General features: G+C 34.3%; 2 protein-coding genes across 2 annotated transcripts; both read right to left on the reverse strand.

Moving 5' to 3' along the window:
• Positions 1–5,566: 5,566 nt before the first annotated feature.
• On the reverse strand, positions 5,567–9,961 carry LOC116016517 (auxin response factor 18-like). Its single transcript, XM_031256823.1, has 5 exons — positions 9,414–9,961; positions 7,993–9,170; positions 6,713–7,596; positions 6,515–6,577; positions 5,567–6,011 (listed from the first exon to the last, which is right to left on the reverse strand). The coding sequence occupies exons 2-5, from the start codon at positions 9,076–9,078 to the stop codon at positions 5,930–5,932; spliced, it is 2,115 nt and encodes a 704-aa protein (XP_031112683.1). The 5' UTR covers positions 9,079–9,170; positions 9,414–9,961; the 3' UTR covers positions 5,567–5,929.
• LOC116016191 (auxin response factor 18-like) lies at positions 9,624–11,450 on the reverse strand. Its single transcript, XM_031256353.1, has 3 exons — positions 10,894–11,450; positions 9,986–10,650; positions 9,624–9,713 (listed from the first exon to the last, which is right to left on the reverse strand). Exons 2-3 carry the CDS (start codon positions 10,556–10,558, stop codon positions 9,624–9,626), a joined length of 663 nt encoding a protein of 220 aa, XP_031112213.1. The 5' UTR covers positions 10,559–10,650; positions 10,894–11,450.
• Positions 11,451–18,833: the final 7,383 nt, after the last annotated feature.

Raw genomic sequence — 18,833 nt, forward strand, 5'->3', positions numbered from 1 at the left:
ACTACTGAACTAGTGTAGTTTTGGGAGATAAGTGGCAATGGTGGAGTTGAGAAGCTACTAATGTGACAATATAAATAGTTTGTTTTTAGTGCGGATGGATTGACCAATTAATTCATGATAATTAATGAATAAAAAAATTATTGTGACACCATATGGTGACACATCTTGCTTTTTGTAACTTCATCCTAAAATGTTATCCGTAAATTTGTACTCTCATTAATATACTTTGGATTGTAGGCACTTATATCGGGTGAGACAGCTGACTCCATACCCAAAGCCAAAGATCGAACCATTGACCTTTAGTTAAGAATGAATGAGTCTCTTCCACTCAACTGCACCATCCAAAAAATTATTAGTTTCATCTCATTAAATATGAACATAAGTGCATAATACAAAACAACAACAACATTAATAATAATATAACGTATATGTAATAAATTATAAAATGTGTGTTATAAAGTAGAATATAATGCTAAACATAAAGCTTCAAGTATCCACCAACGTTGTTAAGCACTTATTATTGAAATGAGGATTAGCCGACGAATTCTCGACACCTGGGAACCCAAACGCTTAAAAATCAGTGGGAATGAAAGGGATTTGAAATGACTCCCCAACTACACTGGTATCATTCCAATAAATGGCAAAAATAAATAAATAAATGAAAGGGATAGCAATGATGTTTTTGGAATCTTCAATCATGCAACCATGACAGCTGTCTTCATTTAATTTGGAGTGAATTACCGGAATAACGTATCCACTATATAATTGATTTCATCATTTTTAATGTTATCCAGTGATATATTATTCCATGTATACACTGTTCTTCAGCATTGCAACACAACACATAAACATGGGCAGCAAATTATAGTGTCTATATTCTATATATATATATATATATGTGTGTGTGTAATTCTTATAAACTAAATTTATGTATATAAAGTAATAATTTTACCGTATGGTTGTTGTTTCTTGTTTCAGCATTTCGATACGAAAATTGTAAATTAAAACTGATATATAGTTATTATTGATCAGATACTACTGATAAGTTAGATTGTAGTCACTAAAAGAATTGATAGTTACCAACTCATTATTTTGACGATTTGATCAAGTTCAACCATTAAAGTGATCAAATTCGTTAAATGGTCAAAACATCATTTACCAAAGAAGAACTAATCTTTCAAAAGTATTATTTTGTCTAAATTTTTTATTTATTTTAGTCTTCAAAAACTTAAAATATGTATAAATGGGCCATTCCATTGGGCTGATCTTAGATGCACGAACAATGGGCATTTGTTGGATTGCTAGCATATAGTCTATAATTGTGCAGTTTTTTTTTAAAAAATAAAAATAAAAAATTAAAGGCACACATTACGTATTTACGTTAATTTTTTTTTGATAATAATCTCTCGAGACTAATTCATTGAATCATAAGCGGAAACGTTTACAAGAAAGATTAATGGAATGGACAAACATTCCTTACAGTCAGACATAGAAACAAATTTCATAACAATGTTATCGAAAACTTGAATCGCAGACTGTTTCACAAATTTGAAGCTGAAGTCGACAGGAGCACTCCAAGCTTCTTTACTGTCAATAGTAATTTGGTCAAACATAACGAAGGCATACTCTAGTTCAAAAGTCGTTGACACCACCCGAGTATCAATCTTCATTCTTTTGTGGTTCACATACGCCATGACCAATTATCGTTCTACGTACGCTTATAACAAGAACTCGCCAAAAAAACGAGAGGGAATAAACTCGCAAAAGAAGCGAGAGGGAATAAACTTGCTAAAGATGCGAGAAGCAACAAATTCGATAAATAAACGAAAGATATAATAGCAACAAAACTTACTAATAAAAAAACAACACCGCTTTGAATCAAGAAAAACCACTCCTTCCTACTTCACCTTTTGCAAAACCCAAAACCTTCTTTTCCTTATTCAATGGTGATGTACTTCTTGACAGATCCGAAGCTGGGAAAGAGGAATAATGTCGGAAGGGAAGGAAAAGGGGCGGCGATAGCCGAAGAACACGGCGACAGTGCGAGATCGTAGGTGTGGTGGACGGCGATGGGGGAGGCGAAAATGGAGAGGAGAGGCAGAGAGAAAAGAGCAAAAGAAAATGACAATCGTGAAGAGGAGAAGACGCCGCCTCCGCTAAGCATGCGGAGGTGGCGGCTGCCAAACCAAGGAAAAGAAGAAGCAAAGAGTTTAGAGAGAAGGATGAGCCTTCTAGGGTTAATTTTAAATAGTTTTATATGTATTTACGTTAATTAATAATGTTTTTATGCCGTGTTTTGTTTTGTTTTATTTACACTGTAATTTCATTACAATACAATTAAAGTATCATTTTAAACCAATTATAATTTCATTTGATAATATATAATCAATATGCGAGATTTGTTATTGAATTTTATTTTATAAACACTGTAATTTAATTACAGCACCACTAAAGTATAATCCTAATTCAACTACAGTTTCATTTGATAATATACACTCAAATATGTGAGACTTATTATTTAGTTTCATTTTAAATACACTGTAGTTTCATTTCACCTCGATTAAAGTATCATTCTAATTCAACTACAGTTTTTTGACAATATGCACTCAATATGTGAGACATGTTATTCAGTTTCATTTTATACACATGGTAGTTCCATTACAACACAACTAAAGTATCATTATAATTCAAATATAATTTTATTTGACAACATATACTCAGTATGTGAAACTTGTTATTCAATTTCATTTTATACATACTGTAGTTTCATTACAACACAACTAAAGTATTTCTAATTCAAGTATTCAATACAGTTTCATTTAACATTATACACTTAATATGTGAGACATGTTATTCAATTTCATTTTAGATTTACTGTAATTTCATTTTATTCTGAATATGATAGAGTAATATACGGGAATATGAATAAAATACTCTTTATTAATGTTTAGAACGGGTACAGTACAAGATACCCTATGAGAATCCGGTCTACGTGACAGTGGGTCAGAGATTCCCGGTCTCCTTGACTATTATATAGTAGAAATAGTCAAAAGTCCTCTTACTAGCATTAAATGCGTTATTTATAGGTGACCTTGGGGACATGTTCCAGGTCGGCGACATGCGCTACGCGTGTCAAGCATGCACCAGTCATAAATACAGCCCTACATGTGAAGGCCAGATGTAAGCCCCCGAACGGGTCAAGACTTTACAAGCGAGTATCTCCCGACAGAGGTCGGGACGCCCGGTTACCGAAGTCAGTCAAGGTCTCGAGGGGTTTAGTGCCCCGACTCAAGTAGGTCGGGTGACATATCTGACCGACTTGCTTAGACCAAGCAGGCGGTCAGGGGCAACACGTAACAATGGACCGGTAGGTTAAAATAGACCGATAATTATACTTAGACCGGGAACGCCATACCGGGCTACGTAGATCGAAAATTTATCCCTATCAAAATACATCATAAATACAAGATTAGTTAAGCGTAACGATTGCAATTTCTTTTTATAATTATGTTTAGAAAAAAATGGTTTGGACTATGATCTACATAAGTGTTGACCATGGTCTACTGTCTAATGATGGGTGCAATTTCCTTAAGGCCCAATTTCAAGATCCATGAAGAATTTAGACTATGGACTAAGCAATGGGTCCCGTATATAAATGGGTTTATATAATGGGCCGAATAGGAAATTTGATAAGAGCCGGCGTGACGAGAATTTGATTTCTCGGGAGAAATTAGGTTCCCCATTTATTCGTTGTTAAAGAGTTTTATACCGTGCGGTAATAAAATCTCTCCACCTAACCGTCAAATGAATCCTAAACCGTGGACGTTAGATAACCGTTGCTGCGTGCACGTTAACCTTCTTCTGTAGACGGCGTCCTGTTGGATTGTGACGTGACGATGGAGTGAGATGGTGGGTTCCACCGCAGTGATTCCATCTCACCAAATCTATGTCGTTTTATCAGTTGCTAATGATTCTTATTGGTCGGCAACACAGTTAATTTATTTCTCTTTTATAATGTAAAGTATAAAAAAAAAAAAAAGTTTTTTTTTTAAAAAAAATTTCTTTTCAAGTTTTTTTTTTCATTTTCTTTTGGGATGCCCTTTATTTTCATTTTTCCTAAATTTGAATGTGTTCATATATATATATATACACACACACACATACTTTTAACGTCATAAATAATAATATTGTTTGTTTTGTAAAATTAAAAAAATATTTCTTTTACAATGAAGAAAGAAAGAGAAGTGAAGAAGGACCAAAAAAAAAAAAAAAAGAATAAGCATGAATACAAAGATTTCCTCTTCAAAAAAATCACATGATTTCTTTCATCAAGCAACTATTCATAAACACCTTCACCATGATTGTTTTTTTTTCAACAATTGCATTTTTTTTTAATGTATGACCACCTTCGATGAAAATGTAACATGTTCAACAACTTAACTATCTAAAATTTAAGTGATTGGAAAGCAATTTTTCAATTATAAACTCTAAATTTTCAATCACTTTTAGGTGATTGAAAATTATAAATTTTCTAGTAGTTAATACAATATGAAGTGATGAAGGCTAATGTGTATTATGTTTGGCAAAAATAATTGATAGATTTAACATCTTATATTATAACTAGGTAATTGTCTAATTAAGAAAACTTTTGATTTAACACAATTAACATGTCACATCATCAAGCAAATAAGCAAGACAAAATCTTTTCAATAAGAGTCTAATTGATATTCTGACATTGTTAGAAAAATAAGGGTGGAGACTGATACAGAACCCTAGCTCACTGGCATATAAGATTTGCTATCAAAAGAGCATTTTAAAAATCTTGTAATCTAACATCATCTGTAATATTAAATAGGAACCAGAAATTCAATTTGTAATTCTTGATATTTAATAAATAAAAAAAAATCAAATAAGAATAGGATTTAGGTTTTGGTGAGAAGAAAGAGGCAGAAACAAAACAGTCCCAACCGGGAGGCCGCACGTGAGATGTTTGATTAGACGACATTATTATTATTATTATTATTATTATTATTATTATGTGGAGTACATTAATTAGGTTTAAATTTTCAAAGATTACAAATTCACATCAAATCGATGACGCATCCCACACTTCTTGTTGGAGTGCAATGCTTTCTGTCTCACCAACCTGATTTAACTGCCTACTACTCTCACTCTTTGGAATCACAATTTTTTATTACAACCAGCCTGTCCATTTTCTTGTCTTTTTTATTAAAAAGAAAAATTCTTTTGTTCCATTATAAGAATAATTTCTTTTGTTCCATTTTAAGAAGGAATATAATGTCTTCACAACATTACGAGTTTTATTTTTAGCGTGAGTTTGTATTTCATCTCAATTTAAAAAAAAAATAAACATTAAAATTCTCAAATATTTATTAATTATCCATTAATTAACTACTTTTGTTAATAATTAATTAAATAAATTATATTTCAAACAAATAATATTCCATAATGTATTTTTTTTTTAAAGTGCAAAATTGAAGCAAGAAAGTGTGCCTAGCTAATCTCAAATTCATGCATGATGCACCATATATTTAACAAAAAGATGTGCAAGGTAGAGCAACGAACATAATTTGAAACCAAATACTTTGTCTGAACATATTAAATTGGAAACCTAAAAGAGAATTCACGTTCTGCTAGCTATCATCAATACCTAGCCTTGCTGCTACACATCAGTCGTCAATACTAACATCACACCACATTTGTTCATATTATATTGCTACCAGGTAGCTATGAGCGGCTAACAACTGAACGTCAACTCTATCCAAACTAGACACAATGGGGAGAGACTAACCGTCACAGAGAAACTTGCAATTGAGTAGTTATTTGGCAATACATAACGGAAGATCTTTCGAGAAGCTCGTCAATACACAATTCAATTCTCTGAATCAACCATATGGTGCTGGTAAGCCTATGCAAATATGCTGAGAGCGCCCGCCTGGTTTGAGGAATTTAGCCCTCGTTCGCCAGTTGGGAAACCAGTGACCCATGTCCTGAATTATCAAGAGTTGGAAAGAAACAAAGGTTTTAAATGAATACATTGTTGAATAAAAAGATTCTCCAGATTAAAGGCTAGGTTACATAATTGCAAATCTAGATTTCTACTCATGAATGTGGTATTTCACCAGAAGCACTTCAAGAAAACCACAAAGGTCAAAGAAAATATTTACTTCACCATTTTGTTGGTGACAATGTTTTGATGGCATCGCAATATATCTAAGGAAACTCACTTTCTGTCCTCTTGTTTAAGCACAAAGCAAACCTTTGCTAAGGTTTTATAATACTCTCACCATTTAAGCATTTATTTTTTAAAATGTACTTCAAATTTTAAGGAAGATGCACTTTATCCAGAAAAGTGTTGTCTATGTTTCTAATGTGTCTGGAATGATTGACACCAACATGCTGCAATTAAATTAAATAATGCAGGGCAAGGGCGAGGGAGTTCTTAACTTTTTGCATTCAATGAAAATAATATATTAATAACATAGACATTTACCTCCCAGCACTGCTGCCGGCATTCTTTGAAATTGTCAATCTTTTTGCATTCCTTTTGAACTCACTGCAATTACATTAAACAATGCAAGGCAAGGGCTTTTAGCTGGAATTCATTGTAAAATATGCCCCTTTGCTAATCAATAGCCTCAAAGATTAAATTTTTGTGGGAATAAAAGTGTTGATAAAAATAGTCAAGTACCTGAATGGTTCATCTCCGATTTGTCTGAGGGCACCTGTTGCATCACAGTAGATTATGCGGCGTAGCATCTCTGATCTTTCTATTCCAAACATGTCAGCAAGTTTTTTGTATAGCTCTTCATATGACCCCAAAACTGAGAGATCAAGAGTATGAGCAACATCTTCTGACTCTATGATAACTTTGCAATGACCAGTATGTTGGCCAAGTTCAGCTACATGACAAGCTTGATTCAGGAAAAATGTAGGACTTGATAGATTTTCCTGAAGGTCTTTCCGGTCAATATGGGATCTCTCTGGTTGTAATTGCATCTCACTTCTGGAAATTTTTCTTGTTGAAGTTTGTGAAACTGCATCAATAGAGCAGCCATGTGACATTTGCTGCTCAGTGAGTATTGGCTGACCAAAGAGCAAGAATCGAGGTGTCATCACGGTATCAGTTTTCTCTGACCTCTGAGCAGAGTTCCCAATGGTTAGCAAACAAGAGGTGTTTTCATTGCCCTCCTTTTGACTCTTAATCATCCCATCAGAAACTTTAGATTCAGAATCAATCTGCCGGAAACTTGGTGGTAATTGTCCCAACTGCATTTTATTTCTAAGGTGGAGATCCAATAACTGTCCTCCAAATTGAGCATGCCTGGCTCCCTGCATGCCTGCAGAAATGTTGTCAGATAGACAACAGAAATGACTGCTGGCCCCAAGGGGGTTGCTTGAAAATGACGGTATTCGAAATTGACCGTCAATCAACAAATCTTGTGGTAAACACAACTTTTTTCTTGGTGGTGAGAAAGGTGATAGATGAATCATGGGCATGTTTGAGACCAACTCAACTAGCCACGGGCTCACATGCTTCACATTTTGCAGCAAATCAGGTTCATCCCATGTCACCTATAGTATAGTGCAGATGGAAACAGAAAACCAGAATGTAAATAAGCTAATCAAAGTCCATAACAAACAGATTTACTGCAGTAATTGAGAATTGAAATAGACATTGAAGAGATCCCTCAAAACCAAAATCCATCTGACATACCAGTCATAAACATTAGCAGCATCAAATAGAATAGCAAACATCTCCTAATACATACTCATGCCACAACTCAAATAGCTAAGTGTCAATAGCCAAGTACTAAATACTCCTAAAGTTTCACATGGATTATGAAAACAGTCATAGGATTATGAAAAAGGGGTCAAACTGGGTGGACACAAACAAAACAAACAAGTCTTCACAGAATAGATCCAGTTGTCTAAGATTTGTAAACATAGTATTTCTGGGAGCTGCATTACCTGAAGAAGCCGCCATGGTGAATTAGGCCAGTGGATGGGGTCAGCAACCTGAACAGAGGATATTGTTCCCATGAACCAGCTTATTCTAGAAGAATCTTCAGTTTCAAATGCCATCTTGAACCTCAACCCCGAGCACCACTGGAGACCCATTGCGGCATTCACAGATGATGCCCTAACACAAAATTCCGGTGTGTTTGCCCGTGGATAATAAACAACTTCAAACGGCTGCCCACTGGCAGCGAGATATGCAGCTTCAATAACAGATTTCGGCTTCACTTTTCCCCTTTCCCTAAAACCCCCACCAGAAGAATTTGGGTTTCCATTAATACCACTTCTCTTGATTCTGTTCTCATCTTCCCTCAAATAAGCTGAAAATCCACCATAGGTTCCGGCACCGGTGTTCCATCCGGATGGAGCGTCGAGGCCAATGCTGCCACACCTTTTTGCCCTTCGGATTCCAACACAGAGATCTCCATTGTCTGCTCTGAGGAACACAATCGAATCCCCAGCAACTAGCTTCTTCTGGTTCACAAAAGTGCTCCACCCTGTTGTTAACAAATGCCTCCTTGGCGTCCCCCTATAGATGTGCCTAAACTTCCACGTTTCACCATGAACATCCTTAGCAATCACGGTCTGGACAGGAGGATCGGCCGTGTAATCCAATCGCGGGAAGATCGTCTCCGCACAGTACCTGGGAACAGAGAAACCGCCACCATTGTTGGCATCTGATTGAGTCAACGTCTTAGCAAACGAAGTGGGCTTTTCGGCGGTTTCCGATGCACTGCTCCCTAAAACCGCATCCTCAAAGTCAGGCTCATTGTTCCCAATCGGAACCAGCCGAATCTTAGCATAAACCTCATCGCTCTCGAGGTCGGCCAAATACTTCACGGCGCCGACTCGGCAGAGAATCAGAGCTGGAATCTTAGGCAGCATGGAGAAATCGACATTATTGGTGAGAGTGTGCTCAGCGTGGCCTTGCGGGAAATAGAAAACCTTCGAGTTCACCGGAGGCATTTGCACCATCCCGCCGGCGCAAGCGTGCCATAGCTGCGAGTCCAAACAATTCTTCTCCTCGCACGACTCCATTTCCTCCTCCAAACCTCCCTCTCGAGATGTAATTTTCCTAATCTTCAATTCCTCCGCTGCTAAAACCTCCCTTCACTCTTCCTTAGTAAACACTGGAATCGCAATAGCAACAAACAATTTCAGAAACTTAATAACAATCCTCTAAACCCACAAACGTCCATACCACACTACAGTAAACCACATCTACACAGATGCACATAAAAACACACAAGTGTATGTATACGTACGTATCTATACACACATACAAACACATTATATATAAATATTACAAAAACACAGCAGATATACATACCGAGCCAGAGAGAAGCAGAAGAGTAGAGATCTGTGAAGCTTACCTGTGAAACGTGAAGAACTGCACATGTATATTAAACCTCGACGAAAACAACAGGAAGCAATTAAGAAGAGCTCTGAGCGAGAGTCCTCTCTACAGCTCCATCAAATCAAATTCTACACCAGAAGGTCATAAACGTGTATATATGCATACGTATACGGACGTAAATGCTGTGCAGTGCTATAAACACTGGGATTAAGGCCTATATAAGCTTCTAGGAGTGGAATTGAATAGTAGCATTTACTGCTATCACTGCAAACCCAAAATCTTCAGCGATCCCAGAGCGCATCAGAGGGGGAGAGAGCTGTGCATGAAAAGAGTGAATAATGTTCAATGTCCTTACACAATACTCATCGGGTATTAATCGGCGATAAGATATGGGAGTTTGGGCGAAACAAAGGGCGAGTGAATCGGCCCTCAACCAAACCGACGAAACAGAATACACGACACAGCGCCTCAGAAATCGCCGCTGTTGTTAACGGAATACACACACAACACTCCTACTACTCTCTACTCTCTCTCTCTAGTCAAAACCTCCATTTCTCTCTCTCTCCCCCCCCCCCCCCCCCCNGCAACTAGCTTCTTCTGGTTCACAAAAGTGCTCCACCCTGTTGTTAACAAATGCCTCCTTGGCGTCCCCCTATAGATGTGCCTAAACTTCCACGTTTCACCATGAACATCCTTAGCAATCACGGTCTGGACAGGAGGATCGGCCGTGTAATCCAATCGCGGGAAGATCGTCTCCGCACAGTACCTGGGAACAGAGAAACCGCCACCATTGTTGGCATCTGATTGAGTCAACGTCTTAGCAAACGAAGTGGGCTTTTCGGCGGTTTCCGATGCACTGCTCCCTAAAACCGCATCCTCAAAGTCAGGCTCATTGTTCCCAATCGGAACCAGCCGAATCTTAGCATAAACCTCATCGCTCTCGAGGTCGGCCAAATACTTCACGGCGCCGACTCGGCAGAGAATCAGAGCTGGAATCTTAGGCAGCATGGAGAAATCGACATTATTGGTGAGAGTGTGCTCAGCGTGGCCTTGCGGGAAATAGAAAACCTTCGAGTTCACCGGAGGCATTTGCACCATCCCGCCGGCGCAAGCGTGCCATAGCTGCGAGTCCAAACAATTCTTCTCCTCGCACGACTCCATTTCCTCCTCCAAACCTCCCTCTCGAGATGTAATTTTCCTAATCTTCAATTCCTCCGCTGCTAAAACCTCCCTTCACTCTTCCTTAGTAAACACTGGAATCGCAATAGCAACAAACAATTTCAGAAACTTAATAACAATCCTCTAAACCCACAAACGTCCATACCACACTACAGTAAACCACATCTACACAGATGCACATAAAAACACACAAGTGTATGTATACGTACGTATCTATACACACATACAAACACATTATATATAAATATTACAAAAACACAGCAGATATACATACCGAGCCAGAGAGAAGCAGAAGAGTAGAGATCTGTGAAGCTTACCTGTGAAACGTGAAGAACTGCACATGTATATTAAACCTCGACGAAAACAACAGGAAGCAATTAAGAAGAGCTCTGAGCGAGAGTCCTCTCTACAGCTCCATCAAATCAAATTCTACACCAGAAGGTCATAAACGTGTATATATGCATACGTATACGGACGTAAATGCTGTGCAGTGCTATAAACACTGGGATTAAGGCCTATATAAGCTTCTAGGAGTGGAATTGAATAGTAGCATTTACTGCTATCACTGCAAACCCAAAATCTTCAGCGATCCCAGAGCGCATCAGAGGGGGAGAGAGCTGTGCATGAAAAGAGTGAATAATGTTCAATGTCCTTACACAATACTCATCGGGTATTAATCGGCGATAAGATATGGGAGTTTGGGCGAAACAAAGGGCGAGTGAATCGGCCCTCAACCAAACCGACGAAACAGAATACACGACACAGCGCCTCAGAAATCGCCGCTGTTGTTAACGGAATACACACACAACACTCCTACTACTCTCTACTCTCTCTCTCTAGTCAAAACCTCCATTTCTCTCTCTCTCCCCCCCCCCCCCTCCGCTCTTCGTGTTGGTTTTGTACTTATCTTTGCTTTCTCTCTCCTCAGATCTGAACAACTGAACAGAGAGAGAGACAGCACGGACGGAGGACGATTCATTACATTTTTTTATTTATCAGAATAATACGTACTAGTATATTCTAAGGTTTTTTACTGCCCCTACTTTTACATCAAATAAAAAGAAAAAATTTGACACTTATTTTTTCTCTTTAATTATTTATAAAATAATAATTTTAACCAAATCATCACAAAATACATCAGATTTTATATTACATAAATTATCAAAGCACATCCGAAAAATTTTACAAAATCCTTTTTCCCGACAAATCTCACAATCGAAATCATACTATTGTACATTTCGTCACACAATGAGTCCAAGCTCACCCTACCCTGGAAGTAAGTGTTCGGTAAGACTTATTAACCACTAGATTTTTATACAATTTCCTTAATAAAACATTTATTGATTAATATGATAGATTTTATTACTAGTTTAATTGATTAAAATGTTATTTTACAAATAATAAAGTAGGAAAAAAAAAAGAATATATATCACAAACGAGTCAAGAATATAAACAAAATTAAATAATTACCTTATAATTAATGAAAGACAGTGTCATAAAATTTTCAATTAATTAATGAAGGAATCTTTCACACTCTTCATTTAGTAAAAGATGGAACTAAATTCAGCTACTTCAAAATTTCACCAGATTAATAAATACTACTACACTCAATTACGCCATTCAACGCTCAGCTTGGTTGTCATTAAGTTTAGATCACATGATTAAAGACATCAATAATGTTGTAAATAGCTTTTATATTAATATTAAAATATTACTAAACTTCCATTAATTACATCATCAAGCTCTCTGTAGTCCCAACATTTGTAAGAAAACAATTTTATAATGATCTAAAATAAACATTAGTTTCACTCCAACAATGTTTGGGAGTCATTTTAAAGAAGGTTTGGTAGTTTGTGACAATTTTGTTTTTGTTTTTAAATGCGAGTGATTCTTTAGAAGATATTATCTATTTTATACTTTTTAAAAATCATTTTTAGCTCATAGAATTTAAACTCCCACTTCCAAGGTTCAAATCTATGACCACTCATTTGAATTGATAACTGTAATATCATCATACTATATGATAGTTGGCAGTTGTGACAAATTATTATAAGCAAGCAAGTGTGTAACTTTATAACAAACAAATATGAAGTGTATATATATACGCACTAGTGTAGTAGTTCCGCTAGGTGAGAACCTGTGAACAAATCTAAACCATTAATCTAGTATATCTAACGGTTGAAAATATATATTTAAAAAAAACTTTGTAATATTTATAAAAATGACCCGTTCATTTTAAAATTTTGTAATATTTATGAAAAATGACTCCGCTCATTTTTTACTTAATTTTCTATCAATAGTTTAGATTTGTTCACAAGTTCTCACTTGGGGAGTGATTCTCAGGATTAGAATTATACATATATAGATCAAAAATTATTTTATTTTATAGTTCTAAAAATTATTTATTAATTTATAATGATATACATTTGATTTTTTCTATTTGATCTTACAAATTAGAAAAGTATTTAAACCAGTACTGTATAGTTGATTGGTTGTAATTAACTACAGTGAAATTCGATATTTGGCATGCTGACAGTTGTACGAAATGAGTGGGTAAAACGAAATTATCTTGACTCACCAATTTATCGCGATAATAATGCGAGATGAGATGGGCACAATCCTTTTACTGACTGTATGTGCTCTGAAATTTGAGAACAACAGTTATTGACTTTTGGGGATTTTTTTTAACTCTAGTTAAAAAGGAAAAATTCCGTTTGTCAGTATCCGTAACCTTAGTTAAACGCACTTCGTGATACGCACGCCCAGAGCGCGTGGTCGACAGGTTTCCGTCCAACCTCTTCAACTGTGGAATGATTGCTTATGTCGTTTTGAGACTCATACTTTGCTCCGTAAGACAAGCTTGGCCCCTAAATATTTCCGCCGGAATATAAAATGGATCAAGAAAGTTTCAACAACTAAAATTTATTCTTTTCAAACATCATTAAATCACAAAAAAAAGGTATAAGTTCAAAATCATTTTTTTTATACTATTGACTCTGTTACAATATAATATCTGTCTATAAATATTTTCTTCACATATAGAAGCACAAAGAGTAATTGCTCCCACTAGGATTCAAAATCATCATTTAAGTGCTTACATTTCTTTTTTATATCTCATGTTTCCAAACTTCACCATATTATATCATGAATTTTATAAATTCGTCTCATTAAACAAAAACTCAACCCAAACTCATACCCTTAATATTCATCTCTCTATAAGGATCTTTGTAATAATTGTTAACTAAAACATTATTATCATCTTTTCTAGTCAATATATAATTTATACAAAACATTTAATGATCAATTAAATGTAATAAATTATAATGATGTCTATATTCCTTAAACTATGATTGATTATTAAACATTAGTACAAGTGGTGGAAGGACAGTTGATCACAACAAACACATGAACATGTGTATGCATGTATGTATCAACAATTAATCAAATCGGATCTCTTAATTAGTGCATGCTTGTCATCCTCAAATCATCTACTTCTGCATGCATATCCCTTAGCAACCCTGAGCGGTGCTTGGTTGGATGGAAAACATGAAAAATGTTTTTTCATACAAATTGAGGAAAATTGTATTTTATGTTGTTTGGATTGATGGAAAACAATTTTCATTGAAGAAAGTTTTCCTTAACAATGAGGAAAATATTTTCCTAGCAAATCTTAGGTTTCATATTCCTAGTAATTTTTTTTCCACAAATTAAACCAAACAATGTAATTTATTTTTCTAGTAATTTGTTTTTTATAGAACTTAAATTCAATTTCCTTTAAATATTTTTCAGTGAACCAAATGGGTGGTAACAAATTATATTAATTTTGGTTAATTATAAAATAAAAATTCATGTGTTAGTTTTTAAAAGAGTTAATTACTAAAAATAGCTAATGGCCATTTTGATAATTAACTCTTTTAAAAATATATACTGATAGAGTGATATATTGAACATGACCCGTATTAAATCAGTCAAATACCATATGATTACAATCTTATTCTATTTTTATCTGCTTTAAAAACAATTCAAAATTTAATTCATTTAAATTGAATCATAATATAAAAGCGATAAAAATAACATATATATATATATATATATATATTAAGTTGGTTCAATTTCTTAAGCGAGGATGTGGTATTAACTTAATTAGGTGACTAATTCAAAATGAATTAATAGATTATTAAATATATTTCACAATTTACCTCTCCGAAGTTGTGAATGTGCAATTAATAGAGGTGTGTACTCAAGTCGAGCTAACCATCAAAATTCGAATCTTAACTCAATTTAGGCTCAAGTTTGATCAAACTCTAAGATTAATAACTCAATTTAAGCTTTAACGATTCAAACTTGACTCAAATAAGACTAATAAAAAGAATGTTTTAAATATCTTTTACACACAATGACACAAACTTGTAATAATTAGCATTTACACCCAAATTAAATACCATAATAAAACTTATTAATAAATATCAATTATGATCACGACATAAGACTAAGACTACCTCTATCGAGTGGGACAACTAGCCAAGGATTGAACACACTTGACCTTTGATTAAGGGTGAATAAGTCTCTTCCACTCAACACACCCTCCAAATTAACATTTATCACTGCACTTAAAACTATAATTAATAGTAAAAACCTTACAACTTTATTTTCTTATACCTGCCCCACATTTTTGAAATACATAGCATTGGACTTTGACATTTTAGACTTGGGTCCAACACGCAAAAGAGGGTGAAGCATAAGTTGCATTAAGCGGTCGCGATCTGATGATGGGTGGGGCTGAGAGAAACAGTGGTGCCATTATATATACATACTGTTACTCTGAACTCTAAACTCTAAACAGGCCAGGCTCCATTTCCCATTTTACTACTACCATTCAAACTTTCTTTTCTTTTTCCCAGTGTTTGCAGAGCAGAGAGGCCCCTCTTCCCCTAGAGTAAGTAGGACACGGTGGAACACACACTAGTTGGGGAAAACTGGGCATTTCCACTTTACTTTTAAACTCCTTTAGTTTTAATCAAAGTTGAGGCATCATAGGTTTGTTTAAAGAATTTTGCAGCCATAATTGCGGTTTCAGCAGTGGCGCAGTGTACCGTGAGGTCCCAAACATGTCGAGAGGCTGTGGACCATCCTCCTCCTCTCCCCTGCCCATACCATTAATGCCGCTACAGTCCATTATATTGATTTGATGATTTACTCCCCCCACCCCTCCCTTTCCTACCTTTTGAGTTTTGCCTAAAAAGACTTGTTCTTTTCTGCTATGGCCAGCTAATCCTGGACTGGACACTTGAGACACGCAAGGCTGGAAGCATGTTTCACTAGATATCATGTTTGGATAATTCTGCCCTACTTTATTATATCCATAATTTCATTATTATTTAAAGTGTATATATATAAACATGCATGCAACCTAATAATGTGTCAGCTTTATTATTAATGACTTATTGAATTATTAAGTCACTCGATTAGACGTTCAATTATTGATATTAACAGATTAAAGTGTGACAAAATAAGTCTTTATTATAAATTTCAGCCAGGTAAGTAATTGTGAGTGTAACTTCAATAGTGCAATTTTACAAGTTTTTGCTGACATTTAGGCTTTATTATAAATTTCAAGGTAAGTAATTGTAAGTGTAACTTTAATAGTGCTTTAAGTATATAGTAGTCACAATCATACTTTAATTTAATGACTTAATTTGCACACTTATTTCGTTCACAAAATGCGTGAATCACTTCTTTTATTATATCTTTCAAAATATAATCAATTAAAATAGATGCCATCCTCTAACTTCTTCCCCTCATGATTGTTGTTTTATAAACTATTCCTCAGACTAAATATTGAATTTCTTTTGCCAACTATTATATATAATGTGATAACACCCTTATAACCATTTTGAACGAATGTGGTTACAGGATCAAACTCCTGGAGTCGAACAAATAATTTTACCTTCTAAAATTATAAATGTTTAAAAAAAATATTGAATTCCTTATTATTCCTAGTCGGATTATACGTCAAGAAATAATAATTAAATTGTACAAATTATTAGGCGGCCTGGACAATGGACCTAATGATGGTAGTAGTATTAGATGAGAGAAAATACAAAAGGGGGTGGAGCTTAGTGGAAAGTTGAAAGTTGAAAGGCACAGGCGACACGTGCAGGATGAATTGGAATTGAAACAGACATATATACCACATCAAGCCAACAACAACGATGGACTAGGAAGCAGTTAATGCCATCCTAACGTTTTTTGCACAATTTGCTAATATTGTTTATACCTCATACCTACCTACCTTTAATTCGTATTTACTTCATGATTTAATGGATGCTTTGCTTTGTTTAGTTTAAGAGCATCCTTATCAATAAAGTTTTTTCACGATTTTTTAAGAGTTTTTGTGAGTGTAATTAGGAAAGAGAAAATGAGATGAAAAGAGAAATCCCAAGTTAATAGTTGAGAGATTGAGTTAGTTATTTATCCATATTTAAGGGGTCAAATATGCTGATTTTCTATTTTCTATATTAAACACACACACAAAAAAACGAAATACATATATTATAACTTATAAGTAAATGTAAATTATAAGATGAATACATCCAATAAAGTTAAAGACCACTACACCAAGCATTGGAGCTAAAAGGGTTTTGGGCTTGTGATAAATGGTTTTGGGTATGGAAATAATTATTACACCTTTTTCAGACAATGTTGAATATGGAATGTCTTGCAGACGATGAATATAAATGTGTACGGTCCACTGTTGATAGTATATTGTATAGCTTATTCCATATATTTTACACAAATATGCATTTACTTTTTACTATTTTGTCTCATAAAAAAATTATTATTAAATGTACTCTGGTGGATATTACAGATTTACAGTATTATTTGTCTGCTTTTACTTCCTCTGATGACTGATCTCCTTCCTAGCTACCACTGATTAATGTAGCAGAGCTTTTAATTTGTTCACAAGTTTTTTAGAAAGTTTATTATAATATAATGCTATATGAACTCACTTAAAAACTTTAAATATCAGATAATAATAAAATTGTATTATATATTTTGTTAATGATACAAATGAAGAAGGAAAAACTCTGCTAATAGTTTCTAACCCCATCCCTATTTGAGAGTGTACATTATGTTAAGTTCGTTAACTCCACCATATGACCATAGTCGACAAAGAATTACAAAGGGATAAATAAGTAAATTAACTTAGGTTATTTATAGCTAAGCGGCTCAAATAAAAAAATGTCAATAAACCGCTATTTTGATAGTCCCATGTTATAACTTGGTTACCAAGTCAATAATGACTATCTTCCTTAGAATATAAGACATATATTTGTATTGATATTGGTAATAGTTTTCAATTATATTAAATATAATTATATGTGAAATACATAAGGGCAACGAATATGATTGTAATTTTAATTTCTTTTATATAGATAATATTACATAGTAACATATAAATATAAGGAAAAATTACAATTTTGGTTGATCAATTGTTTTCCGACTATCAATGTAGTTCATAATTTTCAATTTTAACTAATTCGATCATCAAATTATTCAAAATTTCATCAATTAAATCCTTTGATGATCAAATTGACAGAAATTTTAAACTAGAAAAATCATCATTTTGATCTCTCGATAGAGTTTAATTGACGAAATTTTAAACAATTCAAGAATCAAATTAATTGAAATTGAAAACTATGAACTACATTAACAATTGAAAAATAATTTTTTTTTGAAAGAAAGAACAATTGAAAAACAATTGAGAAACCAAAATAATAAATTGGTTTAAAGTTTTTTTTTTGAAGAAAAAAAAAAAACTTTGAATATGTACTTTGATACTTTCCGACGCAAACCAACAAATATTAAACAAGGGCTGAAGCGCCATTAATGGTTTGGTATATACTCCGTACGCACGTGATAATCTTCCCTCTAACTCATTGTCTCAAACGGAGGATTATTAAAATAATAAAAATTTTATTTATATATAATCTAAAATATATATATATATATATATATAGAGACTAGAGATCAAATGTCAAGGAATTCTCACGTAAAATATGATGTAAAATCTCAACTATTGATTCGAGTTATATTACATGTACTCCATTATTTTTACTCTCTGACATAACAATATGATTAGTTATCTTCCTTTTGTAGGTCTCAAGAAAAATGTTAACATTAACCTTTTATAAGAGAAGTAAAAATTGGAAATAGAATTTGGGAGTACAAGACTACAAGTAATATTTTCTATTGA

This window comes from Ipomoea triloba, chromosome 4 (assembly GCF_003576645.1).
Source record: "Ipomoea triloba cultivar NCNSP0323 chromosome 4, ASM357664v1".
NCBI classification, from domain to species: domain Eukaryota; kingdom Viridiplantae; phylum Streptophyta; class Magnoliopsida; order Solanales; family Convolvulaceae; genus Ipomoea; species Ipomoea triloba.